A 23,576-nucleotide genomic window follows, 5' to 3' on the forward strand; every position below is an offset into this window, starting at 1 on the left:
GCACGTCAAAATGCAAGTAGAGAAATAGGAACCGCTACAGCGGGAAGGTAAACAGCGTTTCCATGTGCTGCTCTGGTTTGCAGAAGCGGCTTTGTCATGCTGGCCACATGACCTGGAAGCTATACGCTGGCTCCCTCGGCCAATAATGCGAGATGAGCATGCAACCCCAGAGTCGGTCACGACTGGACCTAATGGTCAGGGGTCCCTTTACCTTTACCTTTAAAGATGCTATAGAGCAGATTTCCAGCAATGAGTGAGGTCCCTTCCATACAGGATGCTAATTGCATCTTGAATTTAATTTGCTCATTATTTTTTAAAAATATATATAAAAAGATACAGATATAATAAGCTGGGGAATGCGTGGCAATTTTCATGGTCACAACAGGCATGGGGGTATTTAACCCCCCCCCTGCTGTGGTCCTGAAGAAATCCTTCATCTGAAGCTGTGTCAAAAACAGCAGTTTCGAGGGAGGAAAGGGTCGAATCCTTCTGCTGCAATCCTGCCCTGATGATGCAATTTGTAATTTTTTTTGGGGGGGTTGGGGGAGTTTCACATTAATTTTAAGGGGGATATAACTTTATTACTATAATTAGTTAATTGATTGATACCCCACTTAATTGCCATGGTGGTTTCCAGTCCAGTGTTTTCCCCCTCCCTTAAACAAAAACCCCCATGGACCACTTGAAAATTGCTGCAGCTCTGGCAGGTAACTCTTGGTGGAAATCTAACGGTAAGGATGGCTAGGGGCACAAAAACACAAGGACACCTTCTGAGGGGATTGGGGGAGCTTTATTTCTTACACAAACAAGTGTGGTGGTAATAATAATAATAATAATAATAATGCTAGAAGGGTTCCCAGAGTATTTTTGAATTTGTGGATCATGTGAAGTTTAGTATTAGAATTGGATTTAAAACATCTCCTGAAGGCGAAGTTGTTTTTATGCAAGGCAACTCTGCGTCTTCTGCAATCTTCTGTCTCTCTCTGTTTGGGGGATTAGTTCTGTATTCATATTTTATGTATGGTCTGTATGCTCTATCTGAAAAACACAATAAAAATTGTTAGCGCACACAGAGAGAGATTTTAAAAAAAGAAAATAGAATTGTGGAGGTTCTTTGTGGACCATTTGACTATTTTCCTGCCTGTTGTGGCCATTGTGGCACGTTGTGTGATTTTAAAAGGTATTTTCAGTGTCTCTCTTATTTTTTAACCGGTGGTATTTTATTCCACAGAATGAAAGAAGCAATAAAATGCAATTAAAGATCAATATGAACATTTAATGCAATGGAGATGCCATTTGCTGTCTTCAACCACCAAGACACAGATATGCCACAGGCTGCCAAAATGAAGCTCATGGACTTCTGAAGGTCTGTGGACCACAGTTTTGGGAACCTCTGCTCTAAACAGTTGACCTCACATTGGTGCTGTTTTCAGGTGTGTGTGTGTGTGTGTGTGTGTGTGTGTGTGTGTGTGTGTGTGTGTGTAGAGAGAGAGAGAGAGAGAGAGATCCTAGTACTCCTATTGTGATAAAAGTTCAAGGGAGGCGCATATAATGCCTTACGTTAGCAGCAAAAAATGAAGTCCCAGTACTCCTTACTAGTGAGAGCCATTGCAAAAGAAGGCACTGCCTCTTAAACTAAATATTGATGAAAACATGATTGACATCCAGGCACACAGGGACAAAAATATTCCTACACGACCACAAATAATTCAATGCCTGGCAAATCTGCTTCCTTTCAAAGGTGCCTCCATTTCTGCTACCTGAGGTGGCTGCCTTCTCCATAATGGTGGGATCTGCTGCCATTGCCACATGGAAGAGGCTTTGGGTTGTGTAAATGTAATGCTCCCTCAATGTTCCAGATTTCTGCTTGCACTGACAGAACATTGTTCTCCTCTTCTGCCCCTGTGCCCCCCCCCCAAATCTGTTCTAGGAGTTCTGTCAACCCTCTGGAGCAAATTTGAGGCAGGTGCAGGGCACGGGGGAACGGAGAAAGTCCTGTTGTGGAAGTGGAAATCCTTGCCCTGATGGGACATGATTGCTGAACCCTTGGAGTCCCTACGCACCAGACATCCAGAGGTATACTTGAAGGGGTTTTCTTCATATAGTTCTCTGGCTGAAACTCCTCAGTCATGCAGAAAAGCAAGTATACAAGTGCTTTTTCACATGCTCCCCATCCATGTGTGGAAAAATGATTTGTTGGTTTGCATGATTAGGAACATCTGTCTGGGAGAAATATGGGGGGAACCCACAGGGTCCTCCGGAAATACCCCTGCTCTTTTTACAAAGTTAAAATCGTTCATAAAGCATTTCCAACTCTGTACATGCATATGGTCAACCTTTTTTGGTTCACCCTTGGCCAATTCTCCAGGGGCCACATACCGGGGGTGATTGTGGCCCAAGGTGGTTGTGTCACCACCCAACATAAGAACATAAGAAAAGCTGAATCAGACCAAAGACACATCCAGTCTAGAATTCTGTTCCCATGGTTAGCCAACCAGATGCCCATGAGAAGCTGGAAGCAGGACCTTAACGCAAAAGTACTCACACATTCCCTCTCTCCCACATAAGATCATAGCTGCCAAGTCTCCCATATTCCCCGGGAAACCCCCGTTTTCCCAGCTGTCCCCAGCCGAAAAACCGATTTTTTTTTTGTTTTTCCCTGGTTTATTCTGGCGCAGCGGCCATTTTGGAACTGGGCAGAGCATGCTCAGAAGCGACTTTTGATGCTGCTTTGCCCAGTTCCAAAATGGCCGCAGTGCGACTTCTGGTGTGGTGGCCATTTTGGAACAGGGCAGAGCAGCATCAAAAGTAGCTTCTGAGCATGCTCCGCCCAGTTCCAAAATGGCAGCAGCGCTATATCCGGTCTGCTACTTCCGGTCCAGTCCCTTATTTCTCAGGCCGAAACTTGGCAGCTATGCATAAGATGGCCACATCACTGACCTTCCCACCACATGATCTACTTTCCTTTTGTCACCACCACCAAAACTGACAAACTTTGGGGGAGCTAGATAAAATGTTTGGGGGCTGAGCTGTAGATCAGGCCCTACAGACAGGAGGTGGGCCGTTCCTGGTGTAAATGAATACCTAAGTGGAAATAAGCAGCATTCCCCACCAACACCAACACCTGCTAATAGGCAATCCAAGGAAAGCTGTTCTACAGTTAGCCAAAATTCAGGCACCTCTCAGTTGGTTTGTTGCTCATCAGCCACTTCAGGAACTCTTTGCCAGCCTCCTCATCCAGGAATTTGTGGTAATCGCTGGTGAAAGTTCCATCCGCATGTCTTCTGCCAACGTTTTCAGCCACTCCAGCTCCTTCTGAGAAACTTAAAGGGGGGAAATGGACAAATAACATCCTTGTGGGTCAAAATAAACATAACCCCTGCCTAATCCTTAATGTTGCTCAAATTCTCCCCAGCAAAAAATGTATAGGATCAAGTTTTTGTATCTTCTAGCAAAATAGCACTAGGGGTATGTTTGCAGACCTAGAAAATGGAAAAAATTTAGCACTTTCAGCCAAGACTGAGAGCTTTTAATGTCCTGATGATTTCAGTGGCAGATGATTTCAGTGGCAGATTTTAAAGCGCATGCTTATCTCTCCTGCCTAAATAAATGGAACTTTAAAGTGTTTAACTTGGGCTACTTCACACTTCAGCAGTGCTCGCCTGACCAAATATTACACGCAGCTGCTATTAATCTCGGCATGTACTACCAAATCCCACCAATTCGGATTACTATCTCTACCACAAAGCAGCTATGCCAATGAATCCAAACATCTAGTGCTGAATTCCTGCTAGTGCGCTTAGGAAATGTTTCTGGAGCTGCAGATCCATTTTAAATAAGTTGGACTGCTCCAGATTAAGCAGGTTATGGATGGGAGCCTTCACATATGTAGAAGAGACAGGTATCTCTACCGTTGATTCATTATCACCCGGGGAACTTTCTGTCTAAACTCTTTGAGAATGTTGATGCAATATTTCAGTATTCTCTGAGAGCTGTGTTTCCAGAGAATAAAGCCGTTTGCCTCATCCTAGACAGTAATATCCTTCTGTGTGAGAGGATGTATATATGGACGCAAACAATTTTTAAATTATTTCACAAGAGAACAAGTTTCTTAGTATCATGTGAGCCAGCTCCGCTGCGTGAGACCACAGGAATGACAACAGAACAAACATTTCCTGAGAAAAAGTTCAGTATTCCTTGCTCAGAATTTTAATCAAGTTCAGAAACAGCAGATACAATATCAAACCAAGAGTTCCAGTGCTACTGTTGGAAGCAAAAGGCAATATAAAAAAATGTATTCCAAGCATGCTGAACCCAATATACTTCAGAATTAAATGTCCCCACATAAGAGCTGACTGTTTCATCATTTATTTATTTTTACTTCTTAATCTCTAGATTTAATTCCTAGGAAGGGGCTGGGAGGGGAGAGGAGAGGGGGAAATGTGTCAAAATATCTGGCTGTCAGCAACATCAAGGAGTCCTGGTGGGTTTTGCAGAGAATTTGCAACAGCCTGCAATACTATTTCCCTCGATCTTTTTGATGATGTGTAACCATATAAGCATACGGAGAGGAATACTGGTCCTGTTTTAATGGCCTAGGGGTTGCTTTCAGCAGGTACACAAGCAAGAGAACTGTGGCTTGCTGTAATCTTTGCCAAACTAATGTCTTAGATTTGATTGGTAATAATATCAAAGCAGTAGAGTCAGTTTTAAAGAACCGTTACTTTCTCTCGAAGCTATAAAAGGTCTCAGGGATAATGACACAGGTGCTGTTTTTAAGAAAAGAAAAATGGGGGCAGATTTTGAGCAGAGATGTGGCATGCTTAACCCTTTCCCACTTGCCATTTTTCTGGTCCAATTCACCCCTCCCAGGGTAAACAAAGGGCTGCACGGCCCATTTTGCTGCTTTTCTGCTTACAGCCACTGTTTTCCTTTAAACCAAAGCAAACCACTCCATGCATTTGCATGCAACACATAGTGAGCCACTATGTTACAGGAAACAGAGTGCAAAAGAGGGATGTTGCTTTCCCATCTTGGATGGCTGCGTTCTCTTTTTGTTTCTGATTCAATGACTGATATCCAGTAGGTAAGAGCAGACATATACCATGCCATGCCAATTACAAAAATGTATTTTTGTCTATCAGGTTATTATAATCACCACCTTCCGTCTCCAGCCATTGCCACAGGTATCTTCTCAAGAGCCACCAAAATGCCCAAAGTTATCTATAACCAGGTGTTTCAGAAATACTTTTTTTTTACTCTCAGTTGGCTTTCTTCCTAACTTCCAACATGTACCACCATGTTTGACTCTCCGATCTCATTTTGCTATCATCATTACAGCAATCTCATAACCAATTTTTATGGAGCGCCTATGGCATACGCTGTGTCTTTTACAGCTGGCAATATAGATTTTGAGCACAGTATCGAGGGAAGGAAGAAGGAAGGCAGGAAGGAAGTTGGGCCCTGCTCAGAAAGAGCTCACAGTCTAAAGGTACAAAACGAGTACAGATGGGACAAAGCGTGTTGAACTTTCGACTGCCAGGCCGCACAGGCAAAAACGTGTAGGGGGCTTGCAGACGTCTGTGAGTGGGCTTATTAAGGGAGGGAACGGAGGCAGAAAGATGCCGTTCCAAATGTGCACTGAGGAAGATGGATCAAAGTCAGCAGCAGTGGGTAGAACAGGCCAAAAGGATCAAAAAGAAAAGGAGGTTGTCACGAGAGTGGTGAGAACAGGATGTAGGTGGTTACTGATGGAGTACAGGTTACTGATGGAGGTGTTGGCAGCCCAATGTTACGGGATGCTTTGAGGCAGGAGAGGAGGGGTAAATATATTCAACGTAACACACAGCAAGAGTGGGAAGGCACACACAAAAAAACACCCTTTTGTAAAGGGATGGAAAAGACAGTGACAGTGTGATGATGAGTTTTTAGCAGCAACTTCTTGAAAAGGCGTGGGGGAGGGGAGAAGAAGGAGAGGCTTGAAGAGGAGGAGTTTGTACAAACTTTGGAAACGGGAAAAATGGAAGGGAAAGGAGGATGCTGGGAACAGTGGCAGAAAGCAGGTTGGGATCCTGGGGCAAACAGGGAACCAGAGAGATTGGGGTTGACAAAACTTGGGGTGGTCAAGAAGTGGGTGCAAGACGTTTGAATGGAAGCAAAGCAGGGTAGGGAAGAAATCAGAGGAAACATGAAACCAACATTGACCTTCTGTAGAATTTGACCTCATGGAGAAAATGTGACCCATTCGAGCACGAAACAGCACAATCAAGTCTCAAAAGAACTACATTTTAATTGGCAGGTAGATCATTCCACACCCATGACAACATTTTCAGTTACAAAAGAAGACTATGAAATACAGTGAGGAAGGTGTGGCAGCAATACATTGTGGTTCCAGCAGGCTTTGATTGGTATTAATCCCCCCACCCCGAAAAAAGCTAAGAAATGCTTAATGATAGTAGCAACAGATGGATTCTTACTCTCTTCTTCCTCCTCCATTTGCTAGCCAAGCAATGAACTCCTTGGCAGCTTGGCTCTCCAAGTAAGAGCTGATGTCGCTGGTGAAGGTGCCATCGGCATGTCTCTCGTATTCAGCATGACGCCTGGCGAGTCCATTGCTAAAAGAAGAACAGTTGCCTTAGGACTAGGAATGCTGGCGAATTTCACAATAACCGAGCATGCACACAAGCACAGCTTCATCCACTCGTTTGCGAACGTTCGCGAGCTTTGAGAGCCAATTGCGCCTCGTGCAAGTGTCAGCAATATTTAACAAGACTGGTTGCAGCGGTGGCAAGAAAATAACAAACTGAAAGGCAGTGTGTTGAAGTTGGCTGTTGTAACTGTACAGCCCTTTTCAAACTCAGATGGGCTGCGCTTCTGGAATGTGTGCTAATATGAACTCTGCTTAGCTGAGGTGATGGCAGTAGCTGTGGGTTGGGCACACCAATGCCTCTGCTGCGTTGCAGGAAGAAGAAAACAAAGACCCCGCAAGACAAGCAAATCACAATCTGCCTGGGGGCATGCAGATGGATGCTTGATTGTGATGGGCAGCGATGAATGTAATGGCAGCAGAATGACAAAGAGCAAAATCCATTGCGCAAAAAAAAAGTTATCACAACAAAGGTGAACCAAAGTCAGTTATGACATTTTGAAAAGAGAGAGAGAGAGATTGGACCGAGCTGACATGTGAGGAATGAATAGTAGACTGAAACACGGAGAATTTGAGCAAGCATGAAAACTTAACAACAGGATAACAACACAAGAAATACACCAGGCAATAACGAGAATGAAACTAGGAAAAGCCCCAGGACCAGATGGATTATCAGCAAAATATTATAAAGTTTTAAATGGACAGTTGGCACCAATTTTAGAAGAAGTGATGAATAACATCCTTGCAGGAGGAAAGATCCCAAATACATGGAAGGAAGCGTATATAACATTGATTCCAAAACCAGGAGTGGACAGCTTAGAAGTTAGAAATTACAGACCAATTTCTTTATTGAATAATGATTATAAGCTCTTTGCAGATATAATGTCCAAGAGATTGAAAGAAGTTTTGAATGAAATGATACATAAAGATCAAGCTGGTTTTCTTCCTGGCAGACAGTTAAAAGACAATGTTAGACATATTATAGATGTAATAGAATATCTGGAAACCAAGATAGACAAGCCAGCAGTGTTAATGTTTGTGGATGCAGAGAAAGCATTTGACAATATATCTTGGCTGTTTATGAAGAAGAATTTGGAATCGATGGTTGGTAAAGATTCATTTCTGAATGGGATCGAGGCAATATATTCAGAACAAAAAGCAAGATTGATTATTAATAATACATTAACAGATTATTTTGACATCACAAAAGGAACTAGACAGGGGTGTCCTTTATCTCCTTTATTATTCATCATGGTCCTGGAAGTACTATTGAACAGACTAAGAGATCTTTCAACTATTAGAGGAATTAAAGTAGGCGCGAAACAATTCAAAGTGAAAGCCTTCGCGGACGATTTAGTTTTAACTCTGGAAAATCCCAATGAAAGTGTTGCAGAGGCTATAGAAGAAATTGAGAAATTTGGACAATTAGCAGGATTTAAATTAAACAGACAGAAAACAAAGGTTATGACAATGAATATGACGAAAGAGGAAAAGCAAGAGTTACATCTAAAATATGGTTTCGATGTGGCAAAAAAAGTAAAATACCTCGGAATATGGATGACAACAAAGAATATTAATTTATACAGTGACAACTATGAACCAGTATGGAGAGAAATTAAGAAAGACCTGGAAAGGTGGACTAATATGAACATGTCATTTCTAGGAAGAATAGCAGCAATTAAGATGAACATACTACCTAAAATGTTATTCTTATTTCAAACTATACCTGTAGTGAAGGGTACAAGACAATTTCAAGAATGGCAGAAGATTTTGTCAAGATTTGTCTGGCAGGGGAAAAAACCTAGAATAAAACATAAAATTTTGGTAGATAGAAAAGAAAGAGGCGGTTTCTCCCTACCAGACTTAAGACTTTATTATGAAGCGTCTTGTATGTGTTGGATTAAAGAGTGGATAACGTTAAAGAATACTGATCTGCTAGATTTGGAAGGTTTTAACAATAGATTTGGATGGCATGCATATTTATGTTATGATAAAAAGAAGTCTCATACTGGGTTTACTAATCATGTGATAAGGAGATCTCTGTACGAGGTGTGGGAAAGAAACAAAATGCTGTTAGAGATTAAAAAACCATGGTGGGTTTCACCAGTAGAGGTATTAACAGTTAAGAAAGTAAATATGGAGGGGAAGTGGGCCACTTATGAGGAAATCTTGACAAGGACTGAAAAAGGATGGAGACTTAAACCCTATGAAGAAATTAAAGGAGCTTTAACAGGATGGATACAATACCATCAAATAAACGATGTTCTTAGGGAGGACAGAAAAATAGGATTTGAGGATAAAAGGTCCAAATTCCAAATAGAAGTGCTTGAAGGCAAAACAAAGCTTCTGTCAAAAATGTATAATTTGTTGTTAGAGTGGTATACAAAAGATGAGTTGACAAAAGAAGCGATGATTAAATGGGCAAAAGATTTTGGGCATAATATTGAATACGACGCGTGGTTGAAATTATGGACTCAAACCTTGAGATTCACAGCATGTACCGCCTTGAAAGAAAATGTGTATAAGATGTTGTATAGATGGTATTTAACACCAGTTAAACTAGCCAAAATGTTTAGAATGAGTGATAAAACTTGCTGGAAATGTAAAGAGGGAAATGGTGAATTTTATCATATGTGGTGGACATGCGATAGGGTAAAAAGATTTTGGGAGATGTTTTATAATGAGTTGAAAAAGATGCTTAGATATACCTTCCCAAAAAAACCGGAAGCATTTTTGCTAGGAATAATGGGAGAAGAGATTAGAAAAGAAGATCAAGTATTGTTTATGTATGCGACAACCGCGGCTAGGACTTTGTTAGCCCAAAAATGGAAAACACAGGAATTACCAACAATTGAGGAGTGGCAGACTAAAATGGTGGACTATGCTGAACTCGCAAGGATGACTTGCAAGATTCGCGACCAGGGGGAGACAAGGTTTCAAAAAGACTGGAGTAAATATGTGGAGTACATGGAGAAAAACTGTAGACCTTTAAAAACACTTGCAGGATTGAAGTAAATCCTACGAATTGATTAAAAAGTCAAAAAGGAACTGCAAAAAGGGAGTCAACAAGAAACCCGCGTGAAGGGAGGGGGGGAAGTCGTAGCTCGGCAGAGCAGGATGTTAGATGAAAATTTATATTGTTTTGTATAAAAGAATGTTTTTTTTTTATTATTTTAATTGGTTAAATTCGGAAAATTGAATAAAATTCATTTAAAAAAAAAAAGAGAATTTGAGCAAGCATGATGTGAAAAACAAATGAGCTGGTCAGTGATTGTGAACCCCATCCCTCTTCATGACTCAGGCTGCCTTCTTGTTTTGTCTTTTTGCTCCTAGCATCTCCGACCCTATAATGAGGCATGTGACACATGTGACTCAGGTGGCAGGCTGCCTGCTCCATCCACCACTCATGGACTCACCGGCCACCACTGCCATCACCACTGCAGCCAGACCACCACTCACTGTGACTGCGGCCACCACCACTGCCCACCCGCCAGGCATGGACTGCTGCTGCAGGGAAGTAACTAGAGGTGCTCTGAGGTGGCTCTCTGAACTTACCACTCCTTAGTTGGAGGCATTGTGGTTGAGGCAGCCACAGAGAGCATAGACAGATCATGTCAGTTCATCATGCCCATACCATTCTAGCATGACCAAGAAAGAGAAATAGGAGGCATTGGAGATTGGACCAGATGGTTCTCAATGGGTAGAGAGATCTAAGTATCCGCAGAGGGAAGGAGAAGGTTTAGCCCACACCAGGGGCCAAAAGAAGAGAAAAGGGAGAGTGTGGGTGGTTAGGTCAGATTCAGTTGTGTCGACCTGAAAAGAAGTGGGGCAGTTCTAGGTCCCGTACGACTGCTTTCCAAAGTGCTAACTTGCACTTTAAACATTTGGCCTGCATTCCCAATAAGCCAGTTTGGTTGTCAAAATTAGCATGGAAGGTTATTTGACTGGCTCTCTGATTCCAGGAATTAAGGAGACAGCTCCACTGCAGGACAAGAGCTATTAAGGTCTTCAAAGGAGACTCCTGCTGCCCCCCCCAAAAAAACATAGCTGTCAAGTTCTCCCTTTTTTAAAGGGAAATTCCCTTATGCTGAATAGGCTTCCTCGTGAGAAAAGAGAAAACTTGACAGCTATGTCCCATGGTTCTAGTGCCAGCCCTATTGGTAAAGAAGAAATCTGTACCCCCCCCCCAGCTCAATCAAACCTACTATTGGGTTAGGAAGATTTGCCTCAAGCAACTGCTGACACCACAACAATGTGACCCACACCTGTATCTGATTGCAAATTCTAGCATTTAGCAGACCAATCAATCCTAAGTATAGTAAGCCAGTGGGACTTAACACCAGCTTGACTGAAGCCAGTGTTAGTTACCCCTATTCCAAACTCAGCTCAGGAGTAGGGCTACTGGCAGCTGAGCTTACACTTATAGCACCCTTTTTGCTGATGTACTGCTGCAGGCTTGCTAGATCACATGACTTAGCTGAACAGAGTTAAGATCTAGGATAAGGACATCCCTCCCCCCACCCACTCCCCCGGTACACCCATTTTGGGGAACTTATGCCACTTGATTTGATTTAGCTTGCTACACCAGGATGAAGATATTCCACTGGCATTTTGCTAACTGAACCAGGATTTGGAGTTTATGCCAGCATAGCCCAGCTATGCCAGGAAAAAGCTGGCTGAGCTGAAGATCTTCTGGAGCCGACCTCTCTCAACCCAGCAGGTTTGGGGTTTGAATTGTCCCCTTTATGGCACCTGTAAGCAGTTGTCCACAATAGTACCTCTGCAGCAGGAGGACATCCAGCACGGGTATGGAGATGTATCGCTTGATGAGGAATCAGGATGTGCTTAACAGTGGAGGTGCTTCCATCAACCTCTTGCTGGCCATGAGTTTTGCTAAAGGGTTCCATTCCCTCTCACACACAAAATGCCCAGCCAAATCAAAGGTGTCATAGATTCCATTTATCCAGAAACCTCTTTTCATTCTAGGATCAATGAGGGTAGGGGCTGATAGCTTCATTCAGGGAAAAGAACCGAATCAGTGGCCGCCTCTAGTGTAGACCATCTTTCTGAGAATTCTTCCCAAAGATAGCACAAATGGAACATGGATGTGTTCCCAACCTTTCCTGATGTGATACTCAAGTCATACTGAATCTCCCTTTGCTATTCCCCACCATTTCAGATTTCCACAAACATTTTGCTCCTGCATTTCTGTTTGTTTGGAGCAGTAAAACTGTTCCCTATACGCATATTATTTTTGTCAAGTTTTATGCTAGATCCTGTTTCACTTTCCTCACCAACGTTTTTAGAATGCCTTGTTTTTTCCCCCTCCACTGTATTACATTATGCTTAGTGATTTTTGTGTCTGTGATAGATTCATGAGTTGAATGTCTACTTATTTTGAGAAGCACCATTAAAGGCATTTAGTGTAAACCGATGCAAAACTCTGTAAGCTTGTTAACTAAGGACTAGTTCACACACCTTGTGTGCATGACTACATATAACATATTTTACATCCACAAGTAAAAATATAATGTATGCAAACAGGCGCGTTGCACAGGTGCATGTGTCAGGAAGCTGTGATGGGCTCTGGTTCCCTGCAACCTGCACCACATGGTATCTTGTATCCACTTGGTATTTACCTCCACCTAATGTGTGAAGTGCTATGGTCCGTGCTAGGGTCCATGGGGTCACGAAGAGTCGGACATGACTAAACAACAACAATGTGTGAAGTGGGTGGCGCTGTGGTCTAAACCACAGAACCTAGGCTTGCTGATCAGAAAGTCGGCAGTTCAAATCCCCGCAACGGGGTGAGCTCCCATTGTTCGGTCCCAGCTCCTGCCCGCCTCGCAGTTCAAAAGCACGTCAAAGTGCAAGTAGATGAATAGCTACTGCTCCAGCAGGAAGGTAAAAACAGTGTTTCCGTGCGCTGCTCTGGTTCGCCAGAAGCGGCTTAGTCATGCTGGCCACATGACCCAGAAGCTGTCTGCGGACAAACGCCGGTTCCCTCGGCCTATAGAGCGAGATGAGCACCGCAACCTCAGAGTCGTCCGCAACTGGACCTAATGGTCAGAGGTACCTTTACCTTTACCTAATGTGTGAAGTAGACGGGCATCATGCTCAATCAAGAGACCATAATCCAAAAGGCAGCTGTGGGTGGTTCCAACAACACACTTGTCTGCAATGCCAAGGGAACAGCCACCTGTGATATCATGTCTGAAACTAGCAGACATCTTTGTTTTTACCCGACTATACTTGAATTCATTATAAAAATCTAGCTTGAGCTACTGCCCTAAGTAGCCCATCTATTTGTGTGTTGCTGTCATGGAATGGAACAGCCATGAAAGAGAAGCCACCCCCATCCAGGAAGGATCATACACAAACAGAAAGAGGTTTCCATGCCATAACTTCACAAAAAGCTACTACCGGTATGTACATTTGGTACATCCTGGGAGGACAGCCATAGTTCAGTGGTAGATTTGATCTGCATGCAAAAGGTCTTAAACTCAGTCCCTAACATTACCAGTTAAAAGGATCAGGCAGCAGCAGCGGGGTGGGGGGGTGGGCTCTGCCTGGGGCTCTGGAGAACCATTGCCATTCCAGTCTGGCTTAGATGGTTCTCTAAGGCATGTGTGGGAAATCTTTGGCCCCCTGGATGTTGCTGAACTATGAACCCCACCATTACTGGCCAGGTTTGCTGGTGTTGATGGGAGCTGAGGTTCAGCAGCATCAGGAAGAGCCAAGCTTCCCCACAGCTGCTATAAGCATCATCATATGTAGACATTGTGGTTCTGAGCTGCCACATAGGGCAGCCATCATGTGTTGGGAGAACTTTTTCCAGGAGGCACCCCTTCTCTCCCACTAGATGATCAGATCGTCAGCATCGAGAGGGGAGATTCTTCATAGGCAGTAGCATCCATGTAGCACGATATTGCACACGAGGGCTAATGTTTTCCAGCACACACACACACACACAACTGAGAGCACATCCAGACTGTTGGTGTACTGGCAAATTATAGGTGAATGGAAAAAACCCGCTTTCCCAAAAGATTGGACTTTTTGAAGTCAGGAAAGTAGCCGGGAAATGCGCTGGAAAGTGTGGGATAACACTTGCTTCGACACAACTGTCACCTAACACCCCCACAAACAGATCAGAATAAAAGCTTGTTAAATAGCCAGAATTCTCTCATCTCCCTGCAAACCAATAGGAATGAGTACTCAATAAACTGTCCATCTGGAAGTACCCTAGTCAAATTGATTTAGGATCTGGTGTTTGTTTGTTTTTTGTTATATTCCCTGTATTAAAAAAAACTGAAATTACTTAAAATACCTTGAGAGATTGTCCAGGAGGTTTTCTTTCTCACTCTCTTCATGTCCTTGTCTGCAGCAGAGGTCCATGATAGGCATTAGGTTATTAAAATTACATTTGCACAGATATGTAGACGGGGAGAAAAACCCATTGCACATCAGTTAACTGTTTAGTGCTTAAATGTATACAACAAGAATCATATAGGAATTGCATTACTCCTGCATTTAATTCTATAAAGATCCCAGAGCTGTCTTTCTTTGGGGACATAATTTATATATGTCTTACAACTGATTGACCAACCACTGCACCCAGCAGCTAAAAACGATCAATCCCGTTTGGTGTCTTTGGATGAAAGACACCTCCAAAAGTGTTTAGGGCCACACAACTCCCATCAACCCCAGGGTGGCTATTGGGAAAAGCTGGGCTTAATCTGATGGGCTGTGGCCTGTTCAAAAGGAACATTGGCACAGCCACTCTTGGTATTCCATAACCAGTGGAGGGCTGTTCTCCTTTGCATACTGGGAGGCTGTAGGATTGATGGGTAGGGAGGCTGCCCACAGAATGAACTCAGCCACAAAGACAACAACACTCCAGAGGGACCCCTTTCCTGGCAGCTCTCTGCTTGCCCTATGCATAATATAAAGTGGCAGGACCATCCCCCCCCCTTAGATTATCTGAGACTTTCACATATACCAAGAGAGAGCTTCATTTATCAAGTTGTTAGCCAATGTCATCTGATTAAGGCATTGTTCGACGGACTGATGGAACAACAGTGGTGGCTGAAGTGGGCACAAGACCCCAAAAGTAAAACAACAACGATACGCATGACAGTGAAGCAGCAATGGCAACAAAGTATGTGGACAGCGACATATCCAATGCTGATACGCATGTGAGAGACACCAAAGTACCAAATGACTTTGGCTGTCAGCATGAGAAATGGTGAATGATCCAAACATAAAGTTGTGAAGGAGAAGTAAAGAGGGGGGTGAAATAAAGAAAACGAAACCCACATAGTTGGTTTATTTCAGTGGTTTCCAATAGTTGGTTTATTTCAGGAGTTTCCAATGGTACATTACTTTTGGTTAGATTTTGCTGCATTGGTTTTCCAAGCTGTGTTCCAGGGAGGGCTGGTGTTCCTTGGGAGCTTAGCTTCTGGTCCTCAATCAGAAGATCATTTATCAGTGGTTAAGCAATGCTGCAATGTCGTTTCCTCATCACTGTCAGTGCTCCTACAGGGGAATGTTATAGCTCACACTGTCAGTTCATTCAGGGCTACACTGGTGCCTGATCACCTTGGTTGAGAAGTGAGAGGCTGCTCTAGAACACTTCCTGGCATCTTCTTCAATGGAATAGGAATACCATGGCAGATGAACCAGAGTTCCTCAGTTGACAAATCAGCAGAGTAAGGATTCCCTGAAGGCAAGCAATTTCAAAGCCATTGTTTTACTGCACGACAGTACTATGGGTAGGATCCACAGTGGGCCAATTCCTTCCCTTGTGCTTTCACCTTGTGTGGAGGGAGGAATCCAGATACATCCAATGAACTTCTTCCTTGGATAAGTCTGTTTCATGTGGCCAGCTGTGGACACAGTTCACGCCTAAGGAAGTGCATATCTGTATGCATAACTTTCCTCCTTGGGCCCACATTCTTCTGGGAAAGAGACCATAGCACAGTGCACATGCCTTGTGTACTGAAGGTCCCTGATTCAGTACGGTGTCTCCAGTTAAAGATCAGGTTGCAGGTAACAAGAAATGCCTGCTTGAGAGATTGGAGAGCGTCTGATAACTTTGGGCTTGATGGGGAAATAGTCTCACCCTGACATAAGGCATGTTTTTTCCCCTAGGAGAAGGGCACATGCTTCATATACTAAAGATCCCAGATTCAGTTCCTGGCATCTCTAGGAAATTAGGGCTAAGAAAGACCCCATATGAAACTCTGGGGAGGTGCAGCCAGTCAGCAGACAATAGTGAGTTAGATGGGCAATGGTCTCACTTGGTATAGTGTTCTAAATTCCAGCCAAATGCTCCAGTGAATTGCAGTACTACAGCTGGAACATATCTGCTTTAGGAGGCTATGTAGACTGTTCTGTCTATTGTGTTATCTTCTTTTAAACCACATGCCAGTTATTATCTTGATCCTACATATGATGATGTTAAACTTCAAAATAAAGCTGTCCAAAAATAATTTCACTTAATGGCCTTACAACTTTGCCATTCTTCTAATAATACAGTTACAGATTTGAATGTTTCAAAAGGTCCTCAATGACTCTGAAAATGTGTGTGTGTGTGTGTGTGTGTGTGTGTGTGTGTGTGTGTGCATTGTCTGATAGGATGTTTTAAAGGAACCCCTTTAAAATAAAGCTGATATTCTAGTGCACAGATTTGATTTTGCCATTGTTGTGTCCTGGTTAGAGTGCTTGACTAGGGCCTGAGATACCAGGGATGAAATTCCCACTCAGCAATGAGCCAAAAGGCATACCAGCAATGATAGTCAGAACTGGGAGGAATGGAAGCTGCGCCAGCACAGTATTATTCTGCTATGAGCGTGATTCTTCATGTATGAGTATGGAAAAAGCACTCACTGGGTTGTAGCCAAAGCATTCAGAAGTTCTCCAGCATTAAACTCTATTGATCAAATGGGAGTTGCTCAAGTAGACAGTGTTTACTATTGCACAATTCTCATTCCTTTCAGCAGGTTTTGCATGAGAAAACTTTTCATTTGATTGTTAGTTATTTCAACTAACACCTCTTGGAAAAATGTTACCTAGCATCTGTATCTCAGGGTGCTGGAAATTACGGAGTGACACATTTGCAGCAAAGAGATGACGCTGAGTGAAAAGATGCTTTTGCAATAGATTCGAGTGATGCTATTTGCTCCGATCTCTCAGCATAGAATGGGCTTGTAAATCAGGATGGATAGATGGATGAACAAGCAATTGGACAGATGATGGATGGATGGATGGATGGATGGATGGATGGATGGATGGACAGATGGATGGATGGACATTGAAGCTCTTGGAATTGATCCAAAGTCTACATATTTAGTTGGATGAAGTTATCCCCTCATCATGCAGTCTCCTGGGTTTATATGGTACATAAGACTTTCTTGTGTGTGCCATGTGGCAATATATAAGGGGGTTCAGGTGGGGTGTGTCCATTTTGCTTACCCGCTTCTTTTAGTGTTCATTAACCACTGTACAAAATCTTGAGCTCGTATCGTGTCCAAGTACTTGCTGTAATCGCTGGTGAATGTACCTTGTGAATGGCGTTTCGCTTCATTCAGCTGTCTAGAGTCATCTAATAGTTCGGCCTGGGAAGCCTTGAAGGATCTATAAGTGTGGTTTGTAACAAATTATTTGTACTGAAGATTGCACATTTTGAAAGTCACCGTACCATGTGTCAACCTCCTCAGAAGAGATATGCAACTAATGTACTAGAAATAATAACTGCTGCTAAGAAAGGATTGTTAGTTGCTTAATAACAGTTTGGTAATGGGAAATAGAGATTTTGCTTACACAACAAAAACCAAAAGGACAAAAGCAGCACTGGTTGAATTGGCAATTTCATTTGCTACTAGCTTATCCAATTTTTTTTTTTGAGTGGGTGGCAAGATTAAATGATAGCATTGTAAACGAATTTCCATGCCAGCTCTGTTACCAGAAAATACATAGCCCACATTTGGGTTATTATAGCATTAAAAGTTTGATCTCTGGTGTTTACCTGGATTTCTCTTCTCTGTCTTGAAGGGCACTTTGCCAGCTGCTCTGTACAATCATTAAAAGCAACCCAGCCACCAAGTACATGTTTTTCATTTTCGTCACCTGTAGGGCAGAGATAGAGGGAAAATAGTCACTGCTACCTGCTTCATACACTCGTGACGTGGCCTGAAGACACTGAAAGATGGATCAGGCATTATACCTCCATGTGGAAGTCACAAAGAACTATTCTGTGTACCAGAGGAATTTACATAGGGAGAAGCCTCAGACCAGATTAGATGATCCATTCATTAAATTCGTCCCCCACCCCTGTTTATGATAAACCTAAAAAGGTAAAGGTAAAGGGACCCCTGACCATTAGGTCCAGTTGTGACCGACTCTGAGGTTGCGCGCTCATCTCCCATTATTGGCCGAGGGAGCCGGCGTATAGCTTCCAAGTCATGTGGCCAGCATGACAAAGCCGCTTCTGGCAAACCAGAGCAGCACATGGAAACGCTGTTTACCTTCCCGCTGTAGCGGTTCCTATTTATCTACTTGCATTTTGACGTGCTTTCGAACTGCTAGGTTGGCAGGAGCTGGGACCAAGCAATGGGAGCTCACCCCGTTGCGGGGATTCGAATTGCCAACCTTCTGATCAGCAAGCCCACCGCACCACCTGGGTCCCTGGTATGATAAACCTAAGAACCTCAATTTGTGTTCAAAGCAGTAGGGATCGTTTAATGTACCACTCTGACTGACAGCAGTTCTCCCAGAATCTCAGGCAGAGGTTTTTCCCACCACTTAGTAGCTAACATGTTTAGTTGGAGTCGCCAGAGATTGAATCTGGAACTGTTTGCATGCTAAGCACATAGCCATACCTTTGGGGGGGGGAGCCATGCTTATGAAGAATCCACATGTCAGTATAGTGAAATCCTAGTGGCTGCTAGCACAGGCATGAAGTCTTCCAAACGTTCTAGGTGAAACCACATGACTAGTGGATTTTACAGCCCCAACCTGGAGTGTTGCTGACCAGCAGATACAACTCTTAATAGCTTCTGTCACAGGGGTGTGACATATGAATATGAGCGTTACTTGGAAGGACACCCACTGAAATCAGTTTGACTTCCTTCCCCGTGGAATGAATCTCCATAGAGACTAAAAATTAATAGATGGATTTAGAGGATTAAATATGATTTAGAGCAGTGTACCCCAAATGCGGGTGGCGCTGTGGTCTAAACCACAGAGCCGAGGGCTTGCCAATCAGAAAGTCAGTGGTTCAAATCCCCGCGATGGGGTGAGCTCCCATTGCTCGGTCCCAGCACCTGCCAGCCTAGCAGTTTGAAAGCATGCAGTGCAAGTAGATGAATAGGTATCTCTCTGGCGGGAAAGTAAACGGTGTTTCCGTGCACTGCTCTGGTTCACCAGAAGCAGCTTAGTCATGCTGGCCACATGACCCAGAAGCTGTCTGTGAATCAACGCCAGCTCCCTTGGCCAGTAAAGTGAGATGAGCGCTGCAACCCCAGAGTCGTCCGTGACTGGACTTAACCGTCAGGGGTCCCTTTATCTTTATCCCAAACTTGGGTCTCCAGCTGCTTTTGGACTACAGTTCCCATTATCCCTGACCACTGGTCTCACCAGCCAGGGATGATGGGAGTTGTAGTCCAAAAAACTACAGAGACCCAAGTTTGGGAAACACTGATTTAGAGAGTGTAAGCATGATTACTCCATGACTCGACTGCATAAAGAACGAAAAGGAATTCCTAGCACCCTGCGATATGGTGCAACTTTTATGTGGGTTTCTATTTATAGTTACCAACAACTGGCACAATTTTGCAAAACTGAGTTATGCAACCACGTCACTCTGAAAGCAGGGGCACAGGACTTGATCAAAGCTAACAAGCGCTTTTACTATGTTAGGCCCAGTTTTGTAACATGTTTCGTAAGAATGCATACAAACTGTCCTGCCGCCACTGTTGCCTTGCCTGCCGCCACCTTCCTTTTCAGATTTGCAAGAATAACAAGTCCTGCTCTCACTTCCTTATGTCATTCAGCAGTGCAATGCTGCCTCCTAGTGCTATTTCCCAAGAGGGCATGCTTCTTCCCAATGATATTCTAAAAATCTCAAGCCAATGTTCTTGACAGCCTCTTTTAGGGATGAATAAATATGATGATGAAGACACTCTCCACAACATCTGAATCAAGAGAGGCTACGCAAGCTCTGGACCAGGGCACAAACACCACAAACAGTGGTGGATTGAGTGAGGGCCAATAAACAGGGCCTGAACCTTGGGGAGATGGAAGATTTTTGGGTCGGTGGCTCCTGTATCTGAAATATAAGTCAATTGGCTGTTCTGGGTGGGGTGACACACCCTGTAGAGCAGACATCCCCAGACTTCGGCCCTCCAGGTGTTTTGGACCTCAATTCCCATCATCCCTGACCACTGGTCCTCTTAGCTAGGAATCATGGGAGTTGTAGGCCAAAACATCTGGAGGGCCGCAGTTTGGGGGTGCCTGCTGTAAAGGAACAGGTACATAGCTTGGAATATGCATGGATGCACCTTTGTGATTAGAGGGCCAAGTGACCTCTGTGGCCAGGAGTACCTTTTCTCAGCTTCACAACATAATAAGAGGCTGTTGGTTCAGGTCAATGACCCATCCAGTTCAGCATCCTGTTCTCACAGTGGCCAACCGAATGTTTGTGGGAAACCTGCAAAGAGGAGGGCACACTCCCCTCATTTGGCTTCCAGAAACTGGTATTTGGAAGCATTGCTGCATCCAACTGTGGAAGCAGAGCACAGGCTTCGTGGCTAGTAGCCATTGATAGTCGTCTCCTCCATGAATTTGTCTCATTCTAAAGCCATCCAAGTTGGTGGCCATTGCTGCCTCCTGGGGGAGCGAGTCTCATAGTTTGACTATGTGCTGCATGAAGAACTTCTTTCTCATATCTGCCCTAAATCTTCCAACATTCAGTTTCACTGGAGGTCCACAAGTTCCTGTACCATGAGAAAAGGAGAAAAACTTTTCTCGAACCACTTTGTCCGTAACGTGCCTGATTTTTATAAATTTCTGTGATATCACCTTTTACTTGCCTTTTCTCTAAAAGAAAAATGAAAAACCCCAAAGTTGCAACTTGAAAAATAAGTCCTTAGCAGTAAACTCTGTTGAATTAAGCAGGCTTACAAGCCAGCATGTTTAGAACCAAGGTGTACTGCTGCTAAACTATATACAATAGTATACAGAAGATTTTATTTGTTGTTGGAAAACCTAGGTGTGTGCACCATCATTGGGGTGCATTGTGATGTTCCAATTTATGAAGAAGAAACCAACATCATGCTCATAAGGTAAAACTGAAAAGAATGCTTGACAAATATGGAAGAAAACTGCCTTCCTTGCTAGGAGCGAGGGATTGGCGAATCTGACCATTTTGCTTTTGCTGTTTCCCATTTTTCTGTTAAGTCCAGTTCGCCACATTTCAATCTTTTTTTTAAGTACTCATGAAAATTCACCACCATTTCCATGTGGATTTCTCATATTATGCAAATTTTTGCATGCAGTTCCTCCTGATAGATGCGTTTTTGCAATTTCCCATAGTATGACACATCTTTGTATGTTATTTACTGTAATATATGCACACTGTACACTGTTTTATGTACCCTGTACCCTAGTTTCCACATTTTTGCGAAGAGAATACTTGGCTGAAGAAGCGCATTGCAAAATTCAGAGAAATGCAAAGTTCAAGGAATAGTTGTGCTTTGGTTAAAGAATGGTTTTGGAAAGGGCGGATTATGGTTTACATTGGAGGCTGCTCATAGGGCACTGGTGGCTATAATCCAGGGTAGGTAAAACAGTTGTTTACTGTAGTTTTATAATTTTCTGGAAGCTGCCCAGAGTGGCTTGGGCAGCCCAGTCAGATGGGTGGCATATAAAATTATTATTATTAATCTCTCACACTAGCTAATAGGTAACACGATTATTGTGAATTGAGGTAACAAACATGAACTGAAATGGTGTTAATTAACACACATTTAATTTCAGATTTTTTGGGAGTGGTGCTCAGGATGGAACAGCAACTCATTATCCTAGCACCTTGAAACTTTCTCATACTCTACATAGAAAAGTTTTCTACCATTCATCTGTTGGTGATGCTGCTTCAGCCACCAGATTTCTTGGCTTATAATTCCACATCATTTAGAATAAGACAGAGAAGTTATCTCCAAAACGAAGAGATCAATGTACCCAATAAATGGTTATTTCCCACTGAATCCTCTATGCCCCATATGGATATATAGATATCTATTATAATGCCTATGTAAGGTGTAAAAGATCACTTCCTGTACCTAACAACTCCAATCGTGGCCCTGGTTAAGGGCAAAGACATTCAACACTTCCCCCCCAGTTCTCTGATGCAAATCTCTCCCACCCTGAAACTACTACTAGTTGGAGAGGGGGAAACATGCAAGCAGATTGTACTAGTGCATTGAAGAATCGGGAAGTGAGAAAGCACTGACTCCCCCTTCTCCTGCACCAGAGCTCCATCTGAAATACTTTTCAGAAAATGTAAAGGAATAGGATATCCAATCACAGATTCCTTGCATTGCATATTGTTTGCCTCCAAAGTCAGGTCAATAATTATTTTTTTAAAGAGACCCTTTTATGGTAAAGGTGTCATAAACAGAAAACGAATTGAGGGTTAACCATCACAGTGGGATTCTGCAGAAGCAGATTAAGGACATGATCCAGCCAAAGTTTTAATTATTATTATTTTTTATAAAAAAAGTTTTTTATATACTTCTGCATCATAAAATATTAGGGCAGAGCACTAGATGTATTCAAGGAAGCATAACACACCATTAAAAACAGTACAAAATAATCACTAAAAAAAAGAAGAAGAAGTTAAGCATTTTAAAGTTCCATTGATTTCAATGAAGAGAATTAGAGAGCAATCCTTTGTACAGTCAATGATACTTACATTTGCAAGGAAAAAGAGATTGGATCAAGGCTGCACAGCATAAACTGAACCCTTCTTGGCTATTACTAGGGCATAAAAGATCTCAACTTTGGCTGGAGTGTTCTCGAATTTTGTTTGGCTTACGAGGTTAGTACTTTTGAAATGTTGCTCTTTAATTTAACAAGGAACAATTCTGCATCTAGAATAGACCTCCGTTTTTACTTTTCTTTTAAAAACAAAAACAAAAAAATGAAATACAAAATATCCTCATTTTTTTAAAAAGAAAACCCTCCCTCCCTCAACACTTTCATCAGGAATTTTCTAATTATACAATCAGTCTTTCTCTCTATCTGTCTATAATTTTATCATAATGATACAATTAGTTTCTCTCTCTCTCTCCCTGCCTATTGTCATTTACTTCAGTATTATAAACAGCACAGCTTTTGAGTGAAGTGGATTTTAAACAAGTTTGCATCGTGTTTCTGAATCTGATGCTTCTCATCAAGTGGGAGGAAAAGGAAAACTATTATGAAGCAACCTGTTGATGCAGCCTAAGTTAGCCAAACATATAACAAGCTCTCCCAATGAATGCTACAGGTAACTTATCTTATTCCTCTTACCTGTAGGTATTTTGGAAGGGTTATGGAGAAGAAGGAAAGGCAGTGCTGTCTCTTTCTTCAGGGACCTCTGGAAGCCTTGAGGATCCAAGAGTAATTGTCTGCTAGTCTCTCCTGCTCAGCCACTGATATCTATATATACTGTTCAGCTCTGGGAAGCACTTATAGGAGTGCATCATTGCTGACAGTTTCCTTAGTCAATTGCGGTGGGGTGGGGGAATTCTCTTGTTTGCCATTCTTTGCATTTGACCATTTTTTTACAACTGATTTCACACGTCTGTTCTGTTTACTCCATGACATCAGTGTTGACACAGAGCCTAACGAAGTCAATGAGGTGTCACTGTCAAAAGAGGTAACTGTCACC

At 42.8% G+C, this 23,576-nt stretch overlaps 1 protein-coding gene across 1 annotated transcript; it reads right to left on the reverse strand.

Annotated features, from left to right (window-relative positions):
• Positions 1-780: 780 nt before the first annotated feature.
• GCG (glucagon) lies at positions 781-23,335 on the reverse strand. Its single transcript, XM_035132566.2, has 7 exons — positions 23,216-23,335; positions 17,673-17,773; positions 17,120-17,281; positions 13,974-14,024; positions 6,477-6,614; positions 3,180-3,323; positions 781-1,038 (listed from the first exon to the last, which is right to left on the reverse strand). The coding sequence occupies exons 2-7, from the start codon at positions 17,762-17,764 to the stop codon at positions 1,035-1,037; spliced, it is 591 nt and encodes a 196-aa protein (XP_034988457.1). The 5' UTR covers positions 17,765-17,773; positions 23,216-23,335; the 3' UTR covers positions 781-1,034.
• Between the last annotated feature and the right edge of the window lie 241 nt (positions 23,336-23,576).

This window comes from Zootoca vivipara, chromosome 1 (genome assembly GCF_963506605.1).
Source record: "Zootoca vivipara chromosome 1, rZooViv1.1, whole genome shotgun sequence".
Taxonomy (NCBI): domain Eukaryota; kingdom Metazoa; phylum Chordata; class Lepidosauria; order Squamata; family Lacertidae; genus Zootoca; species Zootoca vivipara.

Excerpts from the sequence above, each read along its gene's own strand:
- GCG (XM_035132566.2), bottom strand. The coding sequence starts at position 17,764 with ATGAAAAACATGTACTTGGTGGCTGGGTTGCTTTTAATGATTGTACAG. Across the intron at positions 6,615-13,973 it reads CTCCTGGACAATCTCTCAAG|CAATGGACTCGCCAGGCGTC; the intron begins GTATTTTAAGTA and ends TTCTTCTTTTAG. Across the intron at positions 3,324-6,476 it reads AATGGAGGAGGAAGAAGAGA|TTTCTCAGAAGGAGCTGGAG; the intron begins GTAAGAATCCAT and ends CCCCCCTTTAAG.